The following is a 27,312-nucleotide window of genomic DNA, read 5'->3' as shown; positions in this document are numbered from 1 at the left end:
ACAGCGCGGCGCTCCCTCGGTACCGACCCTCCGACAGCGCGGCGCTCCCTCGGTACGGACCCTCCGACAGTGCGGCGCTCCCTCAGTCCTGACCATCCGACAGTGCGGTGCTCCCTCAGTACTGACCATCCGACAGTGCGGCGCTCCCTCAGTACCGACCCTCCGACAGCGCGGCGCTCCCTCGGTACTGACCCTCCGACAGCGCGGCGCTCCCTCGGTACTGACCCTCCGACAGTGCGGCGCTCCCTCAGTACCGACCCTCCGACAGTGCGGCGCTCCCTCGGTACCGACCCTCCGACAGTGCGGCGCTCCCTCAGTACCGACCCTCCGACAGTGCGGCGCTCCCTCGGTACCGACCCTCCGACAGTGCGGCGCTCCCTCGGTACCGACCCTCCGACAGCGCGGCGCTCCCTCGGTACCGACCCTCCGACAGTGCGGCGCTCCCTCAGTACTGACCCTCCGACAGTGCGGCGCTCCCTCAGTACCGACCCTCCGACAGTGCGGCGCTCCCTCAGTACTGACCCTCCGACAGTGCGGCGTTCCCTCAGTACCGACCCTCCGACAGTGCGGCGCTCCCTCAGTACTGACCCTCCGACAGTGCGGCGCTCCCTCGGTACTTCCTCTGGTGGGAGAGTCCAGAACAAGGGGGCATAACCTTAAAATTAGAGCTTGGCCATTCAGGGGTGATGTCTCTCCACATAAAGGGAGTTGGAGTCCAAGAGTGAGGAAGTCTTGCTCCAATTGTACAGGGTTTTGGTGAGACCTCACCTGGAGCACTGCGTACAGTTTCGGTCTCCTTATCTAAGGAAGGATATACTCGCCTTAGAGGCAGTGCAACGAAGGTTCACCAGATTGATTCCTGGGATGAGAGGGTTGTCCTACGAGGAGAGATTGAGTAGAATGGGCCGAGACTCTCTGGAGTTTGGATGAATGAGAGGTGATCTCATTGAAACATGTCAGATTCTGAGGGGGTTTGACAGGGTCGATGCTGAGAGGCTGTTTCCCCAGGGCTAGCGAGTCTAGAACTCGGGGGTCATAGTCTCAGGATAAGGGGTCGGCCATCCAAGATTGAGATGAGGAGGAATTTCTTCACTCAGAGGGTGGCGAATCTTTGGAATTCCCTCCCCCAGAGGGCTGCGATGCTCAGTCCTTGAGTGTATTCAAGGCTGAGGTTTTTGGACTCGAGGGGGATCGAGGGATACGGGGATCGAGGGGGGAAAGTGGAGTTGAGGTCGAAGGTCGGCCGTGATCTGATTGAATGTGGGGAGGGGGAGGGAGGGAACAGGCTGGAGGGGCTGAACGGCCTCCCGTTCCTACCCGCTCTGCACCGTGCCCGCCGCTGGGTGCGTTCGAATGCTGATCTGGGGGACGGGGGAGGGCTTCAGAGGGGACAAAGGCTGAGACGGGGGTGTCTCCGCTGGTCTCGGTGAGGTTTGGGGAGGGTGGGGTCGGGAGGGGCTCATCTCCTCACCCCCCCCGGGGTGGGGGGGAAAAGGGAGGAGGGGGCTTCATCGTGGAGTTCTGCTTCTGACCAACAGGGGGGCGGTGTAGCGCCGAGTGGCTGCTGTGGGACAGCGCTGCCTGGTGGTGGGCATTGGGGACTGCACCCTGTGAGTGTGTGAGTGAGATTGAGAGTGTGCGAGTGAGTGTGGGAGAGTGTGAGACAGAGAGTGTGAATGAGTGTGAGAGAGAGGGTGTGAGAGAGTGAGTGAGAGAGAGTGAGTGTGAGACAGAGAGTGTGAGAGAGAGGGTGTGTGAGTGAGTGAGTGTGTCTGTGAGTGTGTGAGTGTGTGAGTGAGAGAGTGAGCTGTGTATGTGTGCGAGTGTGTCTGAGTGTGAGTGAGTGTGTGAGTGAGTGTGTATGTGTGCGAGTGTGTGTGTGAGTGAGTGTGTGTCTGTGAGTGTGAGTGAGTGTGTGTGTGTGTCTGTGAGTGTGTGTGTGTGAGTGTGTGAGTGAGTGTGTGAGTGTGTCTGTGAGTGTGTGTGTGTCTGTGAGTGTGAGTGAGTGTGTGAGTGTGCGAGTGTGTGTGAGTGAGTGTGCGAGTGTGTGTGAGTGAGTGTGTATGTGTGTGAGTGTGTGTATGTGTGCGAGTGTGTGTGAGTGAGTGAGTGTGTGTGTGTGTGAGTGTGTGTCTGTGAGTGTGAGTGAGTGTGTGTGTGTGTCTGTGAGTGTGAGTGAGTGAGTGTGTGTGTGTGTCTGTGAGTGTGAGTGAGTGAGTGAGTGAGAGAGTGAGCTGTGTATGTGTGCGAGTGTGAGTGAGTGTGTGAGTGAGTGTGAGTGAGTGAGTGTGAGTGAGTGTGTGAGTGTGAGTGAGTGTGTGAGTGTGCTAAAAGGGGACGAGAATCTTCAGAATCCCCCACAAGTTGGAGACCGGGCGAGGATTTTACGACCTCCCCCGATCCACTCAGTGTCCCCAGGGGTGACTGTTAAACACTGGCCGGTCGGTCGGCCGGGGAGTGAGGGAGGGGAGTGAGGGAGGGGAGTGAGGGAGGGGAGGGGGGAGGTTGGGAAGGGGGAGGGGGAGTTTCTGAGTCCCCTCCCAGTTCAGCACGAGGGCAGAATCCACTAAACTGACATCACTTCACAAGCCGGCCTCCCTGTCCCCTGACACTCCGTCACCGAGATTCACTGTGTGTCCGAGAAATGGGACCGGCTGTCTGCTTTTTGTAAAAGTGACAGGAAATAAAGTTTGTACATTTTATGGTTCCCAGAAATACCACAGTTTCCTTTGCCTTCTGTGTGTGAGTATGTTTGTGTGTGCGTGCGCGAGTGTATATGTGCATGGCTGTATATGTGCGTGTCTGTATATGTGCGTGTCTGTATGTGTATGTGTGGTGTGTGTGTATTTGTGTGTGTATATGTACGAGTGTGTATATATGTATGTATGCATGTATATGTGCATATGTATGTGTGTATATGTACGTGTATGTATGTAAGCATGTATGTGTTTGTGTGTATATATGTATGTGTGTATACATGTATGTGTATGTGTGTACATGTATATGTGTGTATATGTCCGTGTGTGTATATATGTATGTATGCATATGTATGTGTGTGTATATATGTGTGTGTATATGTACATGTGTGTATATATGTATGTATGCATATGTATGTGTGTGTATATGTACGTGTGTATATATATATGTATGCATGTATATGTATGCGTGTATATGTATGTGTGTATACATATGTGTATGTATGTGTGTACATGTATATGTGTGTGTATATGTATGTGTGTGTATATGTACATGCATGTGTGTGTATATGTATGTGTATATAAATGCGAGTTCTTTCTCACGTGCTTGCATGTGTACATCAAAGTTGTGAGCGGCCAAAACATTCCCTGATCAGTCCCAGCCAATGGGACCGCAGCAAACCGGAGAAGATCCTGAGGAAGGAAAATGGAATCTGAAGTATGAACACGAAAGGGGCATTCGGCCCATCGAAACATTCCTCCCACAGCCCATGTACACTGTCCCCTATCATGGACTCTCCCCTATCATGGACTCTCCACACCCATTTAATCTCCTCCCACAGCCCGTGTACACTCTCCCCTATCATGGACTCTCCCCACCCATTTAATCTCCTCCCACAGCCCGTGTACACTCTCCCCTATCATGGACTCCCCCCACCCATTTAATCTCCTCCCACAGCCCGTGTACACTCTCCCCTATCATGGACTCTCCCCACCCATTTAATCTCCTCCCACAGCCCGTGTACACTGTCCCCTATCATGGACTCTCCCCTATCATGGACTCTCCCCACCCATTTAATCTCCTCCCACAGCCCGTGTACACTCTCCCCTATCATGGACTCTCCCCACCCATTTAATCTCCTCCCACAGCCCGTGTACACTCTCCCCTATCATGGACTCTCCCCACCCATTTAATCTCCTCCCACAGCCCGTGTGCACTCTCCCCTATCATGGACTCTCCCCACCCATTTAATCCCCTCCCACAGCCCCGTGTACACTCTCCCCTATCATGGACTCTCCCCTATCATGGACTCCCCCCACCCATTTAATCCCCTCCCACAGCCCCGTGTACACTCTCCCCTATCATGGACTCCCCCCACCCATTTAATCCCCTCTATTAATTCCCAGACTGGAGTCTCTGGGTGTTTCTGCACCTCTCTGACGTGTCCAGACCGACCCCCTGTGCGTGGGGTGCGGCCCCTTTAAGAGATTCGAACTGAGAGAAAAAAAAACGCCCTTTGGCCCTCGGCAGCCACCGTCCTGGCTGGAGCGACTGCGCAGAGGCGGAAGTAAGGAACCCGGAAGTATTGCACCCGGAAGTGCTGAACCCGGAAGTGATGAAGACAGCCCCCCCCATCAGGGCGCAGATTTCACTCTAAAGTTTTTTAAAGTTTATTTTTTACATTTAAAACTTCAAATTGCAAAAATCAACCAGGTGCATTTCTGCTAAACAGCATTAATCTTTTTATTATCTGCCACAGTGTCAATGGGGCAGGTTTGAGGGAGGGGGTCTATTCAACCAGGTGTGGCTGCACCTCTGCAGGAGGAGAGGGAGGGAGAGAGGGAGAGGTGGAGATGGTTTAAGGAGGGAATTCCAGAGCTTGGGGCCCGGCGGCTGAAGGCACGGCCACTGAATTGGAGGAGCGCGGAGAGTGTCGGTGGGGTCTATTCAACCAGGTGTGGCTGCACCTCTGCAGGAGGAGAGGGAGGGAGAGGTGGAGATGGTTTCGGGAGGGAATTCCAGAGCTTAGGGCCCGGCTCCCGATGGACGCGAGCCCTGAATTGGAGGAGCGCAGAGTGGGTCGGGGGTCTATTCAACCAGGTATGGCTGCACCTCTGCAGGAGGAGAGTGAGTGAGGGAGGGAGGGAGGGAGGTGGAGATGTTTTAAGGAGGGAATTCCAGAGCTTAGGGCCCGGCTCCCGACGGACGCGAGCCCCAAATCGGAGGAGCGTAGAGTGGGTCGGAGGGGCAGGAGGAGGAGGAGGAGGAGGAGGAGGGAGAGGGAGGCGAGGGCGTTTGCACTCGAGGGTGGAGAATTTTAAAACCGAGGCGTTTCCGGACCGGGTGCCAGTGTGGGTCAGCCAGCACAGGGAGGGGACGATGGGTGAACGGGACTCGGGATACGAGGAGGGGGGGCAGCAGATGGGGGCAAGACTGGAATTCGGCCGGGATCCCATTGGAATAAATAGTCTGGAGGGGGGCAGAGCGCACGGGTGAGGGCTGCGGGAGGAGATTAAATGGGCCGGTGGAGTCCACGATAGGGGAGAGCGTCGGTGGGCTGGAACCTGGGGTGCGCAGAAGGCCCGAGTCTGGCTTGCGATGCCCCGCGCAGTTGAATAACCGGCGGGGGCGACTGACTTCTCCCCTCCTCTTTCAGAGCCGGTGGTGACGTCGGGCGGGGCCCCCCTCCGCATGCTGCTCCGGAGAGTCCGTCTGCTCCGCCGACCCCTGGGACTGGGACCGAGCCCCCGACCCCTGATGGAGCTGTCGTCTGTCGTCTCCGCCCTCGACCGGCTGGCGCCCCCGTCTCTGGCCGCCAGCTGGGACAACGTGGGCCTGCTGGTGGAGCCCAGCGCCCCTCATGTCGTCCGCACCCTGCTGCTGACCAACGACCTGACGGAGGAGGTGATGGAGGAGGCGCTCGGCCTCCCGGCCCAGTTCATCTTGGCGTACCATCCCCCGCTTTTCCGCCCCCTCCGACGGGTCACCATGGCGACCTGGAAGGAGCGGCTAATTGTCCGGGCACTGGAGAATCGGGTGGCCATTTACTCCCCGCATACAGCGTTCGATGCCCTGCCTGACGGGGTAAATGACTGGCTGGCAAGGGGGCTCGGTGAGTACAGCACAGGGTGAGATACAGAGTAAAGCTCCCTCTACACTGTCCCATCAAACACTCCCAGGGCAGGTACAGGGTTAGATACAGAGTAAAGCTCCCTCTACACTGTCCCATCAAACACTCCCAGGGCAGGTACAGTGTTAGATACAGAGTAAAGCTCCCTCTACACTGTCCCATCAAACACTCCCAGGGGCAGGTACAGGGTTAGATACAGAGTAAAGCTCCCTCTACACTGTCCCGTCAAACACTCCCAGGGCAGGTACAGGGTTAGATACAGAGTAAAGCTCCCTCTACACTGTCCCATCAAACACTCCCAGGGCAGGTACAGGGTGAGATACAGAGTAAAGCTCCCTCTACACTGTCCCGTCAAACACTCCCAGGGCAGGTACAGGGTTAGATACAGAGTAAAGCTCCCTCTACACTGTCCCATCAAACACTCCCAGGGCAGGTACTGGGTTAGATACAGAGTAAAGCTCCCTCTACACTGTCCCGTCAAACACTCCCAGGGCAGGTACAGGGTTAGATACAGAGTAAAGCTCCCTCTACACTGTCCCATCAAACACTCCCAGGGCAGGTACAGGGTTAGATACAGAGTAAAGCTCCCTCTACACTGTCCCATCAAACACTCCCAGGGCAGGTACAGGGTTAGATACAGAGTAAAGCTCCCTCTGCACTGTCCCTATGGGCTCCTCACTCTCCCTCTCTCTCTGCCTCACATGCTCTCTCTCCCTCTCAGGCGACTGTTCAACCATCCCTCTCACGACCTCCACGAGTGACTCCTTCCCGACCCCTGCCTCCCGTCGGCTGGACGTGACTGTACCAGCCTCCTTCGACTCTGCCTCACTGTTGGCCCGGTTCCGGGCGATGGACGGGATCAGCGTCGTCACGGCTACCGTCAGGTACCGGAATTTTCTAGCCTTCGGTCGTTTGCTGGGTGGGTGGGGGCTATTCGACTGTGGGGGGCATCGCGGGGCTCCCTCGACAGGCCGCCTGGCCCAGCCCGGGCCCATTCCTGCTCCGCGGTTCCCAGCACGCCCTCTCCCTCCGCCCTCCCGGCCCACAGCTCTGGGTCGGCTGGAGCGTTTCGCGGGCTGGTCCCCCGTTGCAGCCGGCCGTTTCCTGAATTGGTGTTTTTTTTTTTTCCAATTTCGCTGCGCAGTTCCGGCGTCCGGCTGTCGCTCAGCTGTTCGGAGAAGGCCCTCGTCGAGGCCGTGAGGATGCTCCGGGAGTTCGAGGAGCTGTACCGGACCTTGGAGATCGTCGAGCTGCAGAAGGTGAGGGGAGAGAGTCCCAGCACTGACTGTGTGTAGAACAGGACTGAGTGTCCCAGCACTGACTGTGTGTATAACAGGACTGAGTGTCCCAGCACTGACTGTGTGTAGAACAGGACTGAGTGTCCCAGCACTGACTGTGTGTAGACAGGACTGAGTGTCCCAGCACTGACTGTGTGTAGAACAGGACTGAGTGTCCCAGCACTGACTGTGTGTATAACAGGACTGAGTGTCCCAGCACTGACTGTGTGTATAACAGGACTGAGAGTCCCAGCACTGACTGTGTGTATAACAGGACTGAGTGTCCCAGCACTGACTGTGTGTGTAACAGGACTGAGTGTCCCAGCACTGACTGTGTGTAGAACAGGACTGAGTGTCCCAGCACTGACTGTGTGTATAACAGGACTGAGAGTCCCAGCACTGACTGTGTGTATAACAGGACTGAGTGTCCCAGCACTGACTGTGTATAACAGGACTGAGTGTCCCAGCACTGACTGTGTGTATAACAGGACTGAGTGTCCCAGCACTGACTGTGTGTATAACAGGACTGAGTGTCCCAGCACTGACTGTGTGTATAACAGGACTGAGTGTCCCAGCACTGTGTGTATAACAGGACTGAGTGTCCCAGCACTGACTGTGTGTATAACAGGACTGAGTGTCCCAGCACTGACTGTGTGTATAACAGGACTGAGTGTCCCAGCACTGACTGTGTGTATAACAGGACTGAGTGTCCCAGCACTGACTGTGTGTATAACAGGACCGAGTGTCCCAGCACTGACTGTGTGTATAACAGGACCGAGTGTCCCAGCACTGACTGTGTGTATAACAGGACTGAGTGTCCCAGCACTGACTGTGTGTATAACAGGACTGAGTGTCCCAGCACTGACTGTGTGTGAACAGGACTGAGTGTCCCAGCACTGACTGTGTGTATAACAGGACTGAGTGTCCCAGCACTGACTGTGTGTATAACAGGACTGAGTGTCCCAGCACTGACTGTGTGTATAACAGGACTGAGAGTCCCAGCACTGACTGTGTGTATAACAGGACTGAGAGTCCCAGCACTGACTGTGTGTATAACAGGACTGAGTGTCCCAGCACTGACTGTGTGTATAACAGGACTGAGAGTCCCAGCACTGACTGTGTGTATAACAGGACTGAGAGTCCCAGCACTGACTGTGTGTATAACAGGACTGAGTGTCCCAGCACTGAGTGTGTGTATAACAGGACTGAGTGTCCCAGCACTGACTGTGTGTATAACAGGACTGAGTGTCCCAGCACTGACTGTGTGTATAACAGGACTGAGTGTCCCAGCACTGACTGTGTGTATAACAGGACTGAGAGTCCCAGCACTGACTGTGTGTATAACAGGACTGAGTGTCCCAGCACTGACTGTGTGTATAACAGGACTGAGTGTCCCAGCACTGACTGTGTGTATAACAGGACTGAGTGTCCCAGCACTGACTGTGTGTATAACAGGACTGAGTGTCCCAGCACTGACTGTGTGTATAACAGGACTGAGTGTCCCAGCACTGACTGTGTGTATAACAGGACTGAGTGTCCCAGCACTGACTGTGTGTATAACAGGACTGAGTGTCCCAGCACTGACTGTGTGTATAACAGGACTGAGTGTCCCAGCACTGACTGTGTGTATAACAGGACTGAGTGTCCCAGCACTGACTGTGTGTATAACAGGACTGAGAGTCCCAGCACTGACTGTGTGTATAACAGGACTGAGTGTCCCAGCACTGACTGTGTGTATAACAGGACTGAGAGTCCCAGCACTGACTGTGTGTATAACAGGACTGAGTGTCCCAGCACTGACTGTGTATATAACAGGACTGAGTGTCCCAGCACTGACTGTGTGTGTATAACAGGACTGAGTGTCCCAGCACTGACTGTGTGTATAACAGGACTGAGTGTCCCAGCACTGACTGTGTGTATAACAGGACTGAGTGTCCCAGCACTGACTGTGTGTGTATAACAGGACTGAGTGTCCCAGCACTGACTGTGTGTGTATAACAGGACTGAGTGTCCCAGCACTGACTGTGTGTATAACAGGACTGAGTGTCCCAGCACTGACTGTGTGTATAACAGGACTGAGTGTCCCAGCACTGACTGTGTGTATAACAGGACTGAGTGTCCCAGCACTGACTGTGTGTATAACAGGACTGAGAGTCCCAGCACTGACTGTGTGTGTATAACAGGACTGAGTGTCCCAGCACTGACTCTGTGACCTCTCCTTCGCTGCCCGACAGCCCCCGCTCCCAGACACCGGAATGGGCCGCTTCTGCACCCTGAGGGAGGCGTCCTCCATCCGAACCCTCGTCGAGCGAGTCAAGGATCACCTCGGGCTGCCCCACCTCCGCCTGGCGCTGGGGGCCGGCAGCACGCTGGGTGAGTAATGTCGACTGGCCGGGGTTACGACCCCCGGGCCGGGGGGGCGGCGGGACTGTCACGTGACCTTTGCTGACTGCGCCCTCTCGTTCCAGACTCGATGGTGACGACGGCCGCAGTCTGCGCTGGATCGGGGGCCAGCGTCGTCCGGGACGTCAAGGCCGACCTGTACCTCACCGGTAAGCCCGCCCGCGCCCCGCGCCCACCTCGAGAGACGCGGGGGGGGGGGTCCCGGGGGCCGAGTCTCACCTTGTTTTTCTGTTTCCAGGGGAGATGTCCCATCACGAGGTGCTGGACGCGGTCGCTGCCGGGACGACGGTGATCCTCTGCGAGCACAGCAACTCGGAGCGTGGGTTCCTGACCGAGCTGCGCGACCTCCTCGCCCTCCGCCTCAGCGGCCTCGTCGCGGTCTGCCGGTCGACGGCCGACCGCGACCCCCTCGCCGTGATCTGAGGGGCGGGAGGAGGAGGAGGAGGAGGAGCTCAGAGGCCCTTCTCGATCAGACGATCGCTGCGGTTTGTCGGGGGCTGGGAGAGGGGTCATCTCAACTTGAGCCCGAGGGAGGGAATGGGAGGGGGAAGGGGGGGGGAGGGAGGGAGAGAGAGAGCAAATGGGGGGAGGGAAGGAATGTGAGGAGGGGAGGGAGGGAAGAGAGCGAGTGAGCAAATGGGGGAGGGAGGGAAGGAATGGGAGGGAGGGGAGGGAGGGAGAGAGCGAGCGAGCAAATGGGGGAGGGGGGGGGGAGGGAGGGAAGGAATGGGAGGGAGGGAATGAATGTGAGGAGGGGAGAGAGAGAGAGAGAGAGCGAGCGAATGGGGGAGGGAATGAATGTGAGGAGGGGAGGGAGGGAGGGAGAGAAAGGGAATGAATGTGAGGAGGGGAGGGAGAGAGAGCGCGAATGGGGGAGGGAAGGAATGTGAGATGGGGAGGGAGGGAGAGAGAGAGCGAATGGGGGAGGGAAGGAATGTGAGATGGGGAGGGAGGGAGAGAGAGAGCGAATGGGGGGAGAGGAAGGGAATGAATGTGAGGAGAGGAGGGAGGGAGAGAGAGAGCGAATGGGGGAGGGAAGGAATGTGAGATGGGGAGGGAGGGAGAGAGAGAGCGAATGGGGGAGGGAAGGAATGTGAGGAGGGGAGAGAGGGAGAGGGGAGGGAAGGAGGGAATGTGTGGAGGAAAAAGTGGGGAAGGAAAGTGAGGAGGTGGAGGGAGGGAGGTGAACATGAGAGGGAGGGACGAGAGGGAGGTGCTGAGTGCCGGGGAGGCAGACGGAGGGCGAGCCGGTACGGGGGAGGTATCTCTGTACCTCCATTTTCTCTGTACCCCCGTCCCTCTCCCGTTCTCCAACCATCGCCCTCCCGAAAGTCCCTCCTGTGCCTTCTCCTCCTCCCCCACCCCCAAAGCCCGCTCTTCGAGTGCCAGGGGGCGAGGCCCCTCCAATACCCGGGGTGCGTCTCCCCTCCCTCGGGCTCCCTTCGTACTCGCCCGGCGTTCACCTCCATGGGACGTCCCTCGACTGGCTCCACTCCCCCCTTCGCTGAGAGCAGTCGGGCCTGGTGACTATTTGAACTGTTCTCAAAATAAAAAATGAAACACCGGAGACCAGTAATTGCGTGGTTTATCTGAAGAGGTAATTTTGTGATTTGCAGGATTACAAACGTGAAACAGAGGGGGTTTAACTGGCTGTGATTATACTGAGCGTTCACCGGTCTGGCTCGATTATAGGAGGCGTACAAGAGGCTGGGGGGAGTACGTGAGTTAATCTCCGGCCGAGGGACAGTTTATACACAGGGAGAGACTCTGGCCATGGCCGTACGGCCCGTGTGTGTCTCGGGGTCGGCTCCTGTACGTGTGGAGTACACAGCGGGTATTAGAGAGGGAATCAAGCTGAGTGATGGAGCAGGGGGTATTAGAGAGGGAATCAAGCTGAGTGACGGAGGAGCGGGAATTGGAGAGGGAGTCAAGCTGAGTGAGGGAGCAGCGGGAAATAGAGAGGGAATCAAGCTGAGTGAGGGAGCAGCGGGAAATAGAGAGGGAATCAAGCTGAGTGAGGGAGCAGCGGGTATCGGAGAGGGAGTCAAGCTGAGTGACGGAGGAGCGGGAATTAGAGAGGGAGTCAAGCTGAGTGACGGAGGAGCGGGAATTGGAGAGGGAGTCAAGCTGAGTGACGGAGGAGCGGGAATTAGAGAGGGAGTCAAGCTGAGTGATGGAGGAGCGGGTATTAGAGAGGGAATCAAGCTGAGTGATGGAGGAGCGGGTATTAGAGAGGGAATCAAGCTGAGTGACGGAGGAGCGGGAATTGGAGAGGGAATCAAGCTGAGTGAGGGAGCAGCGGGTATTAGAGAGGGAATCAAGCTGAGTGACGGAGGAGCGGGTATTGGAGAGGGAGTCAAGCTGAGTGATGGAGGAGCGGGTATTGGAGAGGGAATCAAGCTGAGTGACGGAGGAGCGGGAAATAGAGAGGGAATCAAGCTGAGTGACGGAGGAGCGGATATTAGAGAGGGAATCAAGCTGAGTGACGGAGGAGCGGGAATTAGAGAGGGAGTCAAGCTGAGTGATGGAGGAGCGGGAATTAGAGAGGGAGTCAAGCTGAGTGACGGAGGAGCGGGAATTAGAGGGAGTCAAGCTGAGTGACGGAGGAGCGGGAATTAGAGAGGGAATCAAGCTGAGTGACGGAGGAGCGGGTATTAGAGAGGGAGTCAAGCTGAGTGACGGAGGAGCGGGTATTAGAGAGGGAGTCAAGCTGAGTGACGGAGGAGCGGGTATTAGAGAGGGAGTCAAGCTGAGTGACGGAGGAGCGGGAATTAGAGAGGGAATCAAGCTGAGTGATGGAGGAGCGGGAATTAGAGAGGGAATCAAGCTGAGTGACGGAGGAGCGGGAATCAAGCTGAGTGATGGAGGAGCGGGAATTAGAGAGGGAATCAAGCTGAGTGACGGAGGAGCGGGAATTAGAGAGGGAATCAAGCTGAGTGACGGAGGAGCGGGTATTAGAGAGGGAATCAAGCTGAGTGACGGAGGAGCGGGTATTAGAGAGGGAATCAAGCTGAGTGACGGAGGAGCGGGTATTAGAGAGGGAGTCAAGCTGAGTGACGGAGGAGCGGGAATTAGAGAGGGAGTCAAGCTGAGTGATGGAGGAGCGGGTATTAGAGAGGGAATCAAGCTGAGTGACGGAGGAGCGGGAATCAAGCTGAGTGACGGAGGAGCGGGTATTGGAGAGGGAGTCAAGCTGAGTGACGGAGGAGCGGGAATCAGAGAGGGAGTCAAGCTGAGTGACGGAGGAGCGGGAATCAGAGAGGGAGTCAAGCTGAGTGACGGAGGAGCGGGTATTAGAGAGGGAGCCAAGCTGAGTGACGGAGGAGCGGGTATTAGAGAGGGAATCAAGCTGAGTGACGGAGCAGGGGGTATTAGAGAGGGAGTCAAGCTGAGTGACGGAGGAGCGGGTATTAGAGAGGGAATCAAGCTGAGTGACGGAGGAGCGGGTATTAGAGAGGGAATCAAGCTGAGTGACGGAGGAGCGGGAATCAGAGAGGGAGTCAAGCTGAGTGACGGAGGAGCGGGTATTAGAGAGGGAGCCAAGCTGAGTGACGGAGGAGCGGGTATTAGAGAGGGAATCAAGCTGAGTGACGGAGCAGGGGGTATTAGAGAGGGAGTCAAGCTGAGTGACGGAGGAGCGGGTATTAGAGAGGGAGTCAAGCTGAGTGACGGAGGAGCGGGTATTAGAGAGGGAATCAAGCTGAGTGACGGAGGAGCGGGAATTAGAGAGGGAATCAAGCTGAGTGACGGAGGAGCAGATACCGGAGAACGAGACCGAGTGACTCTTTTCCCACGCCCCCTCCGAACTTCGAATGTCTCACGGCCTGGGGCCAGATTTCGACCGGCTACTCCGTACTCGGAGGGAGGGAGGGGAGCCAGACGTCTAGCCGAAAAGCTTGGTGAAGCAGTGATGGCAGTACGGCTTCTCGTTCTGCTCTTTGAAGGTGCCCTTGTTGAGTTGTTTGAGGCAGAAGGCGCAGACAAAGTGCTCGGGGTGGAACTTGTTCCCCATGGCGGTGATACAGCGGCCAGTGATGGGCTTCTCGCAGCCGGAGCACAGCGACCCGCGGTTCTTGTGGTAGTGGGTCTCGCAGAAGGGCTGGCCCGCGTGCTCGAAGAAGCTGCCGTTCACAAAAGGGGTGTAGCAGTCCTGCCGGGGGAGAATTGGGGGGGAAAGAAAGAAAGAGAGAAGGGAACAGCGGTGAGTGGAATTAAGGACTTTCACCGGGCGTTAACGCTGGAACCCGCACGAATCTCCCTCACACCCACCCACAACACCCAGGGGATTAGTTTGGGGAGAGAGCGGGGCAGTGGGATTAGTTTGGGGATCGATACGGGGCTGCGGGGAGAGAGTGGGGCAGTGGGGTCAGTTTGGGGATTGATACAGGGCTATGGGGAGAGAGTGGGGCAGTGGGATTAGTTTGGGGATTGATACAGGGCTATGGGGAGAGAGTGGGGCAGTGGGATTAGTTTGGGGATCGATACAGGGCTATGAGGAGAGAGTGGGGCAGTGGGATTAGTTTGGGGATCGATACAGGGCTATGGGGAGAGAGCGGGGCAGTGGGATTAGTTTGGGGATTGATACAGGGCTATGGGGAGAGAGTGGGGCAGTGGGATTAGTTTGGGGATTGATACAGGGCTATGGGGAGAGAGCGGGGCAGTGGGATTAGTTTGGGGATCGATACAGGGCTATGGGGAGAGAGCGGGGCAGTGGGATTCGTTTGGGGATCGATACAGGGCTATGGGGAGAGAGCGGGGCAGTGGGATTAGTTTGGGGTTTGATACAGGGCTATGGGGAGAGAGCGGGGCAGTGGGATTAGTTTGGGGATCGATACAGGGCTATGGGGAGAGAACATGGCAGTGGGATTAGTTTGGGGATTGATACAGGACCATGGGGAGAGAGCGGGGCAGTGGGGTCAGTTTGGGGATCGATACAGGGCTATGGGGAGAGAGTGGGGCAGTGGGATTAGTTTGGGGATTGATACAGGGCTATGGGGAGAGAGCGGGGCAGTGGGATTAGTTTGGGGATTGATACAGGGCTATGGGGAGAGAGCGGGGCAGTGGGATTAGTTTGGGGATTGATACAGGGCTATGGGGAGAGAGCGGGGCAGTGGGATTAGTTTGGGGATCGATACGGGACTATGGGGAGAGAGCGGGGCAGTGGGATTAGTTTGGGGATCGATACAGGGCTATGGGGAGAGAGTGGGGCAGTGGGATTAGTTTGGGGATCGATACGGGACTATGGGGAGAGAGCGGGGCAGTGGGGTCAGTTTGGGGATCGATACAGGGCTATGGGGAGAGAGTGGGGCAGTGGGATTAGTTTGGGGATCGATACAGGGCTATGGGGAGAGAACAGGGCAGTGGGATTAGTTTGGGGATCGATACAGGACTATGGGGAGAGAGTGGGGCAGTGGGATTAGTTTGGGGATTGATACAGGACTATGGGGAGAGAGTGGGGCAGTGGGATTAGTTTGGGGATTGATACAGGGCTATGGGGAGAGAGTGGGGCAGTGGGATTAGTTTGGGGATCGATACAGGGCTATGGGGGAGAGCGGGGCAGTGGGATTAGTTTGGGGATTGATACAGGGCTATGGGGAGAGAGCGGGGCAGTGGGATTAGTTTGGGGATTGATACAGGGCAATGGGGAGAGAGCGGGGCAGTGGGATTAGTTTGGGGATTGATACAGGGCTATGGGGAGAGAGTGGGGCAGTGGGATTAGTTTGGGGATCGATACAGGACTATGGGGAGAGAGCGGGGCAGTGGGATTAGTTTGGGGATTGATACAGGACTATGGGGAGAGAGCGGGGCAGTGGGATTAGTTTGGGGATTGATACAGGACTATGGGGAGAGAGCGGGGCAGTGGGATTAGTTTGGGGATCGATACGGGGCTATGGGGAGAGAGTGGGGCAATGGGATTAGTTTGGGGATTGATACAGGGCTATGGGGAGAGAGCGGGGCAGTGGGATCAGTTTGGGGATCGATACAGGGCTATGGGGAGAGAGTGGGGCAGTGGGATTAGTTTGGGGATTGATACAGGGCTATGGGGAGAGAGCGGGGCAGTGGGATTAGTTTGGGGATTGATACAGGGCTATGGGGAGAGAGTGGGGCAGTGGGATTAGTTTGGGGATTGATACAGGGCTATGGGGAGAGAGTGGGGCAGTGGGATTAGTTTGGGGATCGATACAGGACTATGGGGAGAGAGTGGGGCAGTGGGATTAGTTTGGGGATTGATACAGGGCTATGGGGAGAGAGCGGGGCAGTGGGATTAGTTTGGGGATTGATACAGGGCTATGGGGAGAGAGTGGGGCAGTGGGATTAGTTTGGGGATTGATACAGGGCTATGGGGAGAGAGTGGGGCAGTGGGATTAGTTTGGGGATCGACACAGGGCTATGGGGAGAGAGCGGGGCAGTGGGATTAGTTTGGGGATTGATACAGGGCTATGGGGAGAGAGCGGGGCAGTGGGATTAGTTTGGGGATTGATACAGGGCTATGGGGAGAGAGCGGGGCAGTGGGATTAGTTTGGGGATTGATACAGGGCTATGGGGAGAGAGTGAGGCAGTGGGATTAGTTTGGGGATTGATACAGGGCTATGGGGAGAGAGCGGGGCAGTGGGATTAGTTTGGGGATCGATACAGGACTATGGGGAGAGAGCGGGGCAGTGGGATTAGTTTGGGGATCGATACAGGGCTATGGGGAGAGAGCGGGGCAGTGGGATTAGTTTGGGGATTGATACAGGGCTATGGGGAGAGAGCGGGGCAGTGGGATTAGTTTGGGGATTGATACAGGGCTATGGGGAGAGAGTGGGGCAGTGGGATTAGTTTGGGGATTGATACAGGGCTATGGGGAGAGAGTGGGGCAGTGGGATTAGTTTGGGGATAGATACAGGGCTATGGGGAGAGAGTGGGGCAGTGGGATTAGTTTGGGGATCGATACAGGGCTATGGGGAGAGAGTGGGGCAGTGGGATTAGTTTGGGGATTGATACAGGGCTATGGGGAGAGAGCGGGGCAGTGGGATTAGTTTGGGGATTGATACAGGGCTATGGGGAGAGAGTGGGGCAGTGGGATTAGTTTGGGGATAGATACAGGGCTATGGGGAGAGAGTGGGGCAGTGGGATTAGTTTGGGGATCGATACAGGGCTATGGGGAGAGAGTGGGGCAGTGGGATTAGTTTGGGGATCGATACAGGGCTATGGGGAGAGAGCGGGGCAGTGGGATTAGTTTGGGGATTGATACAGGGCTATGGGGAGAGAGCGGGGCAGTGGGATTAGTTTGGGGATTGATACAGGGCTATGGGGAGAGAGTGGGGCAGTGGGATTAGTTTGGGGATTGATACAGGACTATGGGGAGAGAGTGGGGCAGTGGGATTAGTTTGGGGGTCGACAAGATGGGCCGAATGGCCTTCTCCTGCGCTGGGAGAATCTGTCAATCAATCAGTCGGAGTCATCGGACTGCTGACCCCGCGACACACTCCCCCTGGAAACCCACCCCCCCCCGTATCGTCCACCCAAAATGGCCGCCGGCATCGCCCGCACAGCAGGATCCCACCCGATTTTTGAACCCCGCCCCGCCCCGCCCCGCTCGCTCACCCGACACACAAAGCACTCCGGGTGCCAGAGGGCGTTGAGGGCCGAGATGTAGTTCTCCAGGATGGCCTGGCTGCAGCCGTGGCAACGGGAGGCGAAGAGGTCGTAGAAATCTTGCCGGCAGTACGGCTTCCCGTCTCGCTCGTGGAAACCTGCGGGGCGGGACGGATGAATCTTAACGTCACGTCCGGCGCGCCATCGGGTCAAAATTAAACGCCTCCCCCCACACACCGCCCGAACACGGACAACGAACCGCAGCCTGGAAAATAGGCCCAAAATGGCCACTGCGGCCTCAGCATCCTGACTGGGTTTAAGGCCCGCCCCCACACCACTGTGCCCCTCTCTGGATTACTGGTCCAGTGACGGACCCACTGCGCCCCTCTGGATTACTAGTCCAGTAACAGACCCACTACACTACTGTACTCCTCTGGATTACTAGTCCAGTAACAGAATCACTACACTACTGTACCCCTCTGGATTACTAGTCCAGTAACAGACCCACTACACTACTGTACCCCTCTGGATTACTAGTCCAGGAACAGATCCAGTGTACCCCTCTGGATTACTAGTCCAGGAACAGATCCAGTGTACCCCTCTGGATTACTAGTCCAGTAACAGACGCAGTGTACCCCTCTGGATTACTAGTCCAGTAACAGATCCAGTGTACCCCTCTGGATTACTAGTCCAGTAACAGAATCACTACACTACTGTACCCCTCTGGATTACTAGTCCAGTAACAGAATCACTGCACTACTGTACCCCTCTGGATTACTAGTCCAGTAACAGAATCACTACACTACTGTACCCCTCTGGATTACTAGTCCAGTAACAGAATCACTGCACTACTGTACCCCTCTGGATTACTAGTCCAGTATCAGAATCACTACACTACTGTACCCCTCTGGATTACTAGTCCAGTAACAGACCCACTGCACTACTGTACCCCTCTGGATTACTAGTCCAGTAACAGACCCACTACACTACTGTACCCCTCTAGATTACTAGTCCAGTAACAGACCCACTACACCACTGTACCCCTCTGGATTACTAGTCCAGTAACAGAACCACTACACTACTGTACCCCTCTGGATTACTAGTCCAGTAACAGAATCACTACACTACTGTACCCCTCTGGATTACTAGTCCAGTAACAGAATCACTACACTACTGTACCCCTCTGGATTACTAGTCCAGTAACAGACCCACGACACTACTGTACCCCTCTGGATTACTAGTACGGTATTAGACCCACGACACTACTGTACCCCTCTGGATTACTAGTCCAGTAACAGACCCACTACACCACTGTACCCCTCTGGATTACTAGTCCAGTAACAGACCCACTACACTACTGTACCCCTCTGGATTACTAGTCCAGTAACAGAATCACTACACTACTGTACCCCTCTGGATTACTAGTCCAGTAACAGACCCACTACACCACTGTACCCCTCTGGATTACTAGTCCAGTATCAGAATCACTGCACTACTGTACCCCTCTGGATTACTAGTCCAGTAACAGACCCACTACACTACTGTACCCCTCTCGATTACTAGTCCAGTAACAGACCCACGACACTACTGTACCCCTCTGGATTACTAGTCCAGTAACAGACCCACTACACCACTGTACCCCTCTGGATTACTAGTCCAGTAACAGACCCACTACACTACTGTACCCCTCTGGATTACTAGTCCAGTAACAGAATCACTACACTACTGTACCCCTCTGGATTACTAGTCCAGTAACAGACCCACTACACCACTGTACCCCTCTGGATTACTAGTCCAGTAACAGACCCACTACACCACTGTACCACTCTGGATTACTAGTCCAGTAACAGAATCACTACACTACTGTACCCCTCTGGATTACTAGTTCAGTAACAGAACCACTACACTACTGTACCCCTCTGGATTACTAGTCCAGTAACAGAATCACTACACTACTGTACCCCTCTGGATTACTAGTCCAGTAACAGACCCACTACACTACTGTACCCCTCTGGATTACTAGTCCAGTAACAGAACCACTACACCACTGTACCCCTCTGGATTACTAGTCCAGTAACAGACCCATTACACCACTGTACCCCTCTGGATTACTAGTCCAGTAACAGAACCACTACACTACTGTACCCCTCTGGATTACTAGTCCAGTAACAGACCCACTGCACTACTGTACCCCTCTGGATTACTAGTCCAGTAACAGAATCACTACACTACTGTACCCCTCTGGATTACTAGTCCAGTAACAGACCCACTGCACTACTGTACCCCTCTGGATTACTAGTCCAGTAACAGATCCAGTGTACCCCTCTGGATTACTGGTCCAGTAACAGATCCAGTGTACCCCTCTGGATTACTGGTCCAGTAACAGATCCAGTGTACCCCTCTGGATTACTGGTCCAGTAACATACCCACTACACTACTGTACCCCTCTGGATTACTAGTCCAGTATCAGATCCAGTGTACCCCTCTGGATTACTGGTCCAGTAACAGATCCAGTGTACCCCTCTGGATTACTAGTCCAGTAACAGATCCAGTGTACCCCTGTGCCAGTGTTACCGAGACCCCTAAATTCGATGCCCAAACCGATAGCCTCCCCTTCGTGTGAGGCCCCGGATACCAGGGGTCAGCCCAGGTCGCCAGTGTCTGAAGCCGGAGGCTCTGTGGACCGTGACCTCCCTCCGATGGGTAGACGGGGGCCCCTGGCAGACGTCTGGGGGACTGGGGATGAAGCGTCTGGCCCTCTCACCGTCCTCTCCGAATGCTCTCCCACACTTGAAGCAACAGAAATGTTGCGGATGCCAGTTCTGGTCCAGAGCAGTCACCATTTTCTGGAGGAGGAGAGAAGAAAGGAAGGGGGAGACTTGGTGTGAAGTAAATCGGCTCTGGCTCGTTCCCCCCCTCCGTCACTCCCTCTGGCTCGTTCCCCCCCTCCGTCACTCCCTCTGGCTCGTTCCCCCCCTCCGTCACTCCCTCTGCCTCGTTCCCCCCCTCCGTCGCTCCCTCTGCCTCGTTCCCCCCCTCCGTCGCTCCCTCTGCCTCGTTCCCCCCCTCCGTCGCTCCCTCTGCCTCGTTCCCCCCCTCCGTCACTCCCTCTGGCTCGTTCCCCCCCTCCGTCACTCCCTCTGGCTCGTTCCCCCCCTCCGTCACTCCCTCTGGCTCGTTCCCCCCCTCCGTCACTCCCTCTGCCTCGTTCCCCTCTTCCCCCCTCCGTCACTCCCTCTGGCTCGTTCCCCCCCTCCGTCACTCCCTCTGGCTCGTTCCCCCCCTCCGTCACTCCCTCTGGCTCGTTCCCCCCCTCCGTCACACCCTCTGCCTCGTTCCCCCCCTCCGTCACTCCCTCCGTCACGCCCTCTGCCTCGTTCCCCCCCTCCGTCACTCCCTCTGGCTCGTTCCCCTCTTCCCCCCTCCGTCACTCCCTCTGGCTCGTTCCCCTCTTCCCCCCTCCGTCACTCCCTCTGCCTCGTTCCCCCCCTCCGTCACACCCTCTGCCTCGTTTCCCCCCTCCGTCACTCCCTCCGTCACGCCCTCTGCCTCGGTCCCCCCCTCCGTCACTCCCTCTGGCTCGTTCCCTTCTTCCCCCCTCCGTCACTCCCTCTGGTTCGTTCCCCCCCTCCGTCACTCCCTCTGCCTCGTTCCCCTCTTCCCCCCTCCGTCACTCCCTCTGCCTCGTTCCCCTCTCACCCCGCTCCTTCACTCCATCTGCCTCGTTCCCCTCTTCCCCCTCCACTCCCTCTGCCTCGTTCCCCTCTTCCCCCTCCACTCCATCTGCCTCGTTCCCCTCTTCCCCCTCCACTCCCTCTGCCTCGTTCCCCTCTTCCCCCCCCTCCACTCCCTCTGCCTCTTCCCCCTCTCCCTCACTCCCTCTGCCTCGTTCCCCGCTCCTCCACTCCCTCTTCCTCGTTCCCCCAGCCTCGTTCCCCGCTCCTCCACTCCTTCTGCCTCGTTCCCCTCTTCCCCCCCCCTCCACTCCCTCTGCCTCGTTCCCCTCTTCTCCCCTCCCTCCTCCACTCCCTCTGCCTCGTTCCCCTCTTCCCCGCTCCTCCACTCCCTCTTCCTCGTTCCCCACTTCCCCTCCTCCTCCATTCCCTCTGCCTCGTTCCCCTCTTCCCCTTCTCCTCCACTCCCTGTGCCTCGTTCCCCTCTTCCTCTACTCCCTCTGCCTCGTTCCCCTCTTCCCCTTCTCCTCCACTCCCTGTGCCTCGTCCCCCTCTTCCTTCACTCCCTCTGCCTCGTTCCCCTCTTCCCCCTCCTCCACTCCCTCTGCTTCGTTCCCCTCCTCCCCCCTCTGCCTCGTTCCCCTCTTCCCCTCCTCCCCCCTCTGCATCGTTCCCCTCTTCCCCTCCTCCCCACTTTGCCTCGTTCTCCTCTCCTCCACTCCCTCTTCCTCGTTCCCCACTTCCCCTCCTCCTCCATTCCCTCTGCCTCGTTCCCCTCTTCCCCTTCTCCTCCACTCCCTGTGCCTCGTTCCCCTCTTCCTCTACTCCCTCTGCCTCGTTCCCCTCTTCCCCTTCTCCTCCACTCCCTGTGCCTCGTCCCCCTCTTCCTTCACTACCTCTGCCTCGTTCCCCTCTTCCCCCTCCTCCACTCCCTCTGCTTCGTTCCCCTCCTCCCCCCTCTGCCTCGTTCCCCTCCTCCCCTCCTCCCCCCTCTGCATCGTTCCCCTCTTCCCCTCCTCCCCCCTTTGCCTCGTTCTCCTCTCCTCCACTCCCCTCTGCCTCGTTCCCCTCTTCCCCCCTCCTCCACTCCCTCTGCCTCGTTCCCCTCTTCCCCCCTCCTCCACTCCCTCTGCCTCGTTCCCCTCTTCCCCTCCTCCCCCCTCTGCATCGTTCCCCTCTTCCCCTCCTCCCTCTGCCTCGTTCCACACTCCTCCACTCCCTCTGCTTCTTTCCCCTCTTCCCCTTCTCCTCCACTCCCTCTGCCTCGTTCCCCTCTTCACTCCCTCTGCCTCGTTCCCCTCTTCACTCCCTCTTCCTCACTCCCTCTGCCTCGTTCCCCTCTTCTCCCCTCGCTCCTCCACTCCTTCTGCCTCGTTCCCCTCTTCTCCCCTCGCTCCTCCACTCCCTCTGCCTCGTTCCCCTCTTCTCCCCTCGCTCCTCCACTCCTTCTGCCTCGTTCCCCTCTTCTCCCCTCGCTCCTCCACTCCCTCGTTCCTCCAGCCTCGTTCCCCGCTCCTCCACTCCTTCTGCCTCGTTCCCCTCCTCCTCCACTCCCTGTGCCTCGTTCCCCTCTTCCCCTCCTCCTCCACTCCCTCTGCCTCGTTCCCCACTCCTTCACTCCCTCTGCCTCGTTCCCCTCTTCCCCCTCCACTCCCTCTGCCTCATTCCCCCTTCCCCTTCTCCTCCAGTCCCTCTGCCTCGTTCTCCTCTTCCCCTATCCTCCACTCCCTCTGCCTCGTTCCCCTCTTCGTCACTCCCTCTGGCTCGTTCCCCTCTTCCCCTTCTCCTCCACTCCCTCTGCCTCGTTCCCCTCTTCCCCCCTCCTTCACTCCCTCTGCCTCGTTCCCCTCTCCCCCCGCTCCTTCACTCCCTCTGCCTCGTTCCCCTCTTCCCCCTCTCCCTCACTCCCTCTGCCTCGTTCCCCTCTTCCCCCCTCTCCCTCACTCCCTCTGCCTCGTTCCCCTCTTCCCCCTCTCCCTCACTCCCTCTGCCTCGTTCCCCTCTTCCCCCTCTCCCTCACTCCCTCTGCCTTGTTCCCCTCTTCCCCCTCTCCCTCACTCCCTCTGCCTCGTTCCCCTCTTCCCCGCTCCTCCACTCCCTCTGCCTCGTTCCCCTCTCCCCCCCTCCGTCACTCCCTCTGCCTCGTTCCCCTCTTCCCCCGCTCCTTCACTCCCTCTGCCTCGTTCCCCTCTTCCCCCTCTCCCTCACTCCCTCTGCCTCGTTCCCCTCTTCCCCCTCTCCCTCACTCCCTCTGCCTCGTTCCCCTCTTCCCCCTCTCCCTCACTCCCTCTGCCTCGTTCCCCTCTTCCCCCTCTCCCTCACTCCCTCTGCCTTGTTCCCCTCTTCCCCCTCTCCCTCACTCCCTCTGCCTCGTTCCCCTCTCCCCCCCTCCGTCACTCCCTCTGCCTCGTTCCCCTCTCCCCCCCCCCTTCACTCCCTCTGCCTCGTTCCCCTCTCCCCCTCTCCTCCACTCCCTCTGCCTCGTTCCCCTCTCCCCCCCCTTCACTCCCTCTGCCTCGTTCCCCTCTCCCCCCCCCCTCCTTCACTCCCTCTGCCTCGTTCCCCTCTCCCCCTCTCCTTCACTCCCTCTGCCTCGTTCCCCGCTCCTTCACTCCCTCGTTCCCCTCTTCCCCCTCTCCCTCACTCCCTCTGCCTCGTTCCCCTCTTCCCCCCTCCTCCACTCCCTCTGCCTCGTTCACCTCGTTCCCCTCTCCTCCACTCCCTCTGCCTCGTTCCCCTCTTCTCCCCTCCGCCACTCCCTCTGCCTCGTTCCCCTCTTCCCCCTCCACTCCCTCTGCCTCGTTCCCCTCTTCCCCCTCCACTCCCTCTGCCTCGTTCCCCTCTTCCCCCTCCACTCCCTCTGCCTCGTTCCCCTTTCCCCCTCCTCCACTCTCTCTGCCTCGTTCCCCTTTCCCCCTCCTCCACTCCCTCTGCCTCGTTCCCCTTTCCCCCTCCTCCACTCCCTCTGCCTCGTTCCCCTCTTCCCCCCTCCTCCACTCCCTCTGCTTCGTTCCCCTCTTCCCCCTCCACTCCCTCTGCCTCATTCCCCTCTTCTCCCCTCCGCCACTCCCTCTGCCTCGTTCCCCTCTTCCCCCTCCACTCCCTCTGCCTCGTTCCCCTCTTCCCCCTCCACTCCCTCTGCCTCGTTCCCCTTTCCCCCTCCTCCACTCTCTCTGCCTCGTTCCCCTTTCCCCCTCCTCCACTCCCTCTGCCTCGTTCCCCTTTCCCCCTCCTCCACTCCCTCTGCCTTGTTTCCCTCTGCCTCGTTCCCCCCTCCTCCACTCCCTCTGCCTTGTTCCCCTCTCCCCCGCTCCTCTACTCCCTCTGCCTCGTTCCCCTCTTCCCCCTCCACTCCCTCTGCCTCATTCCCCCTTCCCCTTCTCCTCCAGTCCCTCTGCCTCGTTCTCCTCTTCCCCTATCCTCCACTCCCTCTGCCTCGTTCCCCTCTTCCCCCTCCACTCCCTCTGCCTCATTCCCCCTTCCCCTTCTCCTCCACTCCCTCTGCCTCGTTCCCCTCTCCCCCCGCTCCTTCACTCCCTCTGCCTCGTTCCCCTCTTCGTCACTCCCTCTGCCTCGTTCTCCTCTTCCCCTTCTCCTCCACTCCCTCTGCCTCGTTCCCCTCTCCCCCCGCTCCTTCACTCCCTCTGCCTCGTTCCCCTCTTCCCCCTCTCCCTCACTCCCTCTGCCTCGTTCCCCTCTTCCCCCTCTCCCTCACTCCCTCTGCCTCGTTCCCCTCTTCCCCCTCTCCCTCACTCCCTCTGCCTCGTTCCCCTCTTCCCCCTCTCCCTCACTCCCTCTGCCTTGTTCCCCTCTTCCCCCTCTCCCTCACTCCCTCTGCCTCGTTCCCCTCTTCCCCGCTCCTCCACTCCCTCTGCCTCGTTCCCCTCTCCCCCCCTCCGTCACTCCCTCTGCCTCGTTCCCCTCTTCCCCTCTCCTCCACTCCCTCTGCCTCGTTCCCCTCTCCCCCCCCCCCTCCTTCACTCCCTCTGCCTCGTTCCCCTCTCCCCCTCTCCTCCACTCCCTCTGCCTCGTTCCCCTCTCCCCCCTTCACTCCCTCTGCCTCGTTCCCCTCTCCCCCCGCTTCACTCCCTCTGCCTCGTTCCCCTCTCCCCCCCCTCCTTCACTCCCTCTGCCTCGTTCCCCTCTCCCCCCCCTTCACTCCCTCTGCCTCGTTCCCCTCTCCCCCCCCTCCTTCACTCCCTCTGCCTCGTTCCCCTCTCCCCCTCTCCTTCACTCCCTCTGCCTCGTTCCCCGCTCCTTCACTCCCTCGTTCCCCTCTTCCCCCTTTCCCTCACTCACCTCTGCCTCGTTCCCCTCTTCTCCCCTCCTCCACTCCCTCTGCCTCGTTCACCTCGTTCCCCTCTCCTCCACTCCCTCTGCCTCGTTCCCCTCTTCTCCCCTCCGCCACTCCCTCTGCCTCGTTCCCCTCTTCCCCCTCCACTCCCTCTGCCTCGTTCCCCTCTTCCCCCTCCACTCCCTCTGCCTCGTTCCCCTCTTCCCCCTCCACTCCCTCTGCCTCGTTCCCCTCTTCCCCCTCCACTCCCTCTGCCTCGTTCCCCTCTTCCCCCTCCACTCCCTCTGCCTCGTTCCCCTTTCCCCCTCCTCCACTCTCTCTGCCTCGTTCCCCTTTCCCCCTCCTCCACTCCCTCTGCCTCGTTCCCCTTTCCCCCTCCTCCACTCCCTCTGCCTCGTTCCCCTCTTCCCCCCTCCTCCTGCTTCGTTCCCCTCTTCCCCCTCCACTCCCTCTGCCTCATTCCCCTCTCACCCCGCTCCTTCACTCCCTCTGCCTCGTTCCCCTCTTCCCCCTCCACTCCCTCTGCCTCGTTCCCCTCTTCCCCCGCTCCTTCACTCCCTCTGCCTCGTTCCCCTCTTCCCCCGCTCCTTCACTCCCTCTGCCTCGTTCCCCTCTTCCCCTCCTCCCCCCTCTGCCTCGTTCTCCTCTCCTCCCTCTGCCTCGTTCCCCTCTTCCCCCTCCTTCACTCTCTGCCTCATTCCCCTCTTCCCCCCTCCTCCACTCCCTCTGCCTTGTTTCCCTCTGCCTCGTTCCCCTCTTCCCTCTCCTCCACTCCCTCTGCCTCGTTCCCCTCTTCCCCCTCTCCTCCACTCCCTCTGCCTCGTTCCCCTCTTCCCCTCTCCTCCACTCCCTCTGCCTCGTTCCCCTCTCCCCCCGCTCCTTCACTCCCTCTGCCTCGTTCCCCTCTTCCCCCTCCACTCCCTCTGCCTCGTTCCCCTCTTCCCCCGCTCCTTCACTCCCTCTGCCTCGTTCCCCTCTTCCCCTCCTCCCCCTCTGCCTCGTTCCCCTCTTCCCCTCCTCCCCCCTCTGCCTCGTTCTCCTCTCCTCCCTCTGCCTCGTTCCCCTCTTCCCCCTCCTCCACTCCCTCTGCCTTGTTTCCCCCTGCCTCGTTCCCCTCTTCCCTCTCCTCCACTCCCTCTGCCTCGTTCCCCTCTCCTCCACTCCCTCTGCCTCATTCCCCTCTCCTCCACTCCCTCTGCCTCGTTCCCCTCTTCCCCCTCTCCTCCACTCCCTCTGCCTCTTTCCCCTCTTCCCCCTCTCCTCCACTCCCTCTGCCTCGTTCTCCTCTTCCCCCCCTCCTCCACTCCCTCTCCCCCTCTCCTCCACTCCCTCTGTCTCGTTCCTCGCCACTCCCTCTGCCCCCTTCCCCCTTTCCCCCTCCCTCTCACCCACCCCTCCGCCTCGCTCCCTCCCCCCCTCCCCTGCGAGTGATTCTCACGGCGGCGAGACGGGCCGCCCCTCCGAGTGTCTGCGGGCTCCGTGTACTCACGTCCATGATGGGCTCGTTGCATTGCCCGCAGTGCGGGGAGAAGAGGGACCAGTAATCCTTCTCGCAGTACGGAAGCCCTTCCTTCTCGAAGAAATTGCTCCCTCCTATCTCCTTCTGGCAGCGGGCGCACACAAAATGCTCGGGGTGCCAAGCCTGGCCGAGGGCAGTCACCAGCTGTCAGAGGAGGGACCAACAGCATCAGACAGACGGTCGAGGGTTCGAGCCCCGCACGCGCTCCAGAGACTCGAGCCCCGTAATCCAGGACGACACTCCCCGGTTGCCCCGGTACCGAGGGAGCGCCGCGCTGTCGGAGGGTCGGTGCCGAGGGAGCGCCGCGCTGTCGGAGGGTCGGTGCCGAGGGACCGCCGCGCTGTCGGAGGGTCGGTGCCGAGGGAGCGCCGCGCTGTCGGAGGGTCGGTGCCGAGGGAGCGCCGCGCTGTCGGAGGGTCGGTGCCGAGGGAGCGCCGCGCTGTCGGAGGGTCGGTGCCGAGGGAGCGCCGCACTGTCGGAGGGTCAGTACTGAGGGAGCGCCGCACTGTCGGAGGGTCAGTACTGAGGGAGCGCCGCACTGTCGGAGGGTCGGTACCGAGGGAGCGCCGCGCTGTCGGAGGGTCGGTGCCGAGGGAGCGCCGCGCTGTCGGAGGGTCGGTACCGAGGGAGCGCCGCGCTGTCGGAGGTGCCGTCTTTCGGATGAGACGTTAAACCGAGGGCCCCGTCTGCCCCCCTCAGGTGGACGTAAAATCCCACGGCCACTATTGGAAGAAGAGCAG

The 27,312-nt window shown here is 58.5% G+C and overlaps 2 protein-coding genes and 1 long non-coding RNA gene across 5 annotated transcripts in view; 2 read left to right on the top strand and 1 right to left on the bottom strand.

Annotated features, from left to right (window-relative positions):
* Window positions 1-10,047, top strand: part of nif3l1 (NIF3 NGG1 interacting factor 3-like 1 (S. cerevisiae)) — a 17,190-nt gene extending 7,143 nt beyond the window's left edge. The window contains exons 1-7 of one of the 3 annotated variants that reach the window (XM_067976917.1): window positions 4,278-4,410; window positions 5,354-5,809; window positions 6,549-6,711; window positions 6,972-7,086; window positions 9,339-9,477; window positions 9,573-9,656; window positions 9,746-10,047. In XM_067976917.1, coding sequence (XP_067833018.1) covers window positions 5,389-5,809; window positions 6,549-6,711; window positions 6,972-7,086; window positions 9,339-9,477; window positions 9,573-9,656; window positions 9,746-9,930 — 1,107 coding nt within the window. In that variant the 5' untranslated portion in view covers window positions 4,278-4,410; window positions 5,354-5,388 and the 3' untranslated portion in view covers window positions 9,931-10,047. Of the gene's footprint in view, window positions 1-4,277; window positions 4,411-4,559; window positions 4,653-5,353; window positions 5,810-6,548; window positions 6,712-6,971; window positions 7,087-9,338; window positions 9,478-9,572; window positions 9,657-9,745 lie in introns of those variants that run through there. The other 2 variants (XM_067976919.1, XM_067976918.1) reach the window with 2 other exon arrangements.
* Window positions 10,048-10,161: 114 nt separating this feature from the next.
* On the top strand, window positions 10,162-11,074 carry LOC137307803 (uncharacterized). The gene is made up of 2 exons (XR_010959230.1): window positions 10,162-10,690; window positions 10,769-11,074. It is a non-coding gene; the product is annotated as an uncharacterized lncRNA (long non-coding RNA).
* Window positions 11,075-13,300: 2,226 nt separating this feature from the next.
* Window positions 13,301-26,724, bottom strand: LOC137307802 (paxillin-like). The gene is made up of 4 exons (XM_067976916.1): window positions 26,543-26,724; window positions 19,850-19,931; window positions 17,095-17,243; window positions 13,301-13,657 (listed from the first exon to the last, which is right to left on the bottom strand). Exons 1-4 carry the CDS (start codon window positions 26,546-26,548, stop codon window positions 13,391-13,393), a joined length of 504 nt encoding a protein of 167 aa, XP_067833017.1. The 5' UTR covers window positions 26,549-26,724; the 3' UTR covers window positions 13,301-13,390.
* Between the last annotated feature and the right edge of the window lie 588 nt (window positions 26,725-27,312).

Source organism: Heptranchias perlo, unplaced genomic scaffold (genome assembly GCF_035084215.1).
Source record: "Heptranchias perlo isolate sHepPer1 unplaced genomic scaffold, sHepPer1.hap1 HAP1_SCAFFOLD_1113, whole genome shotgun sequence".
Taxonomy (NCBI): domain Eukaryota; kingdom Metazoa; phylum Chordata; class Chondrichthyes; order Hexanchiformes; family Hexanchidae; genus Heptranchias; species Heptranchias perlo.
This window is presented reverse-complemented; position numbering and strand designations above follow the sequence as displayed.

What these genes read in the sequence shown, in the direction of transcription:
- LOC137307802 (XM_067976916.1), bottom strand. An exon ending in GAGAGCATTCGGAGAGGACG is followed by an intron (nt 17,244 to 19,849) that starts GTGAGAGGGCCA and finishes CCCGCCCCGCAG; the next exon opens with GTTTCCACGAGCGAGACGGG. An exon ending in CGGAGTGCTTTGTGTGTCGG is followed by an intron (nt 13,658 to 17,094) that starts GTGAGCGAGCGG and finishes CTCCCCCGGCAG; the next exon opens with GACTGCTACACCCCTTTTGT.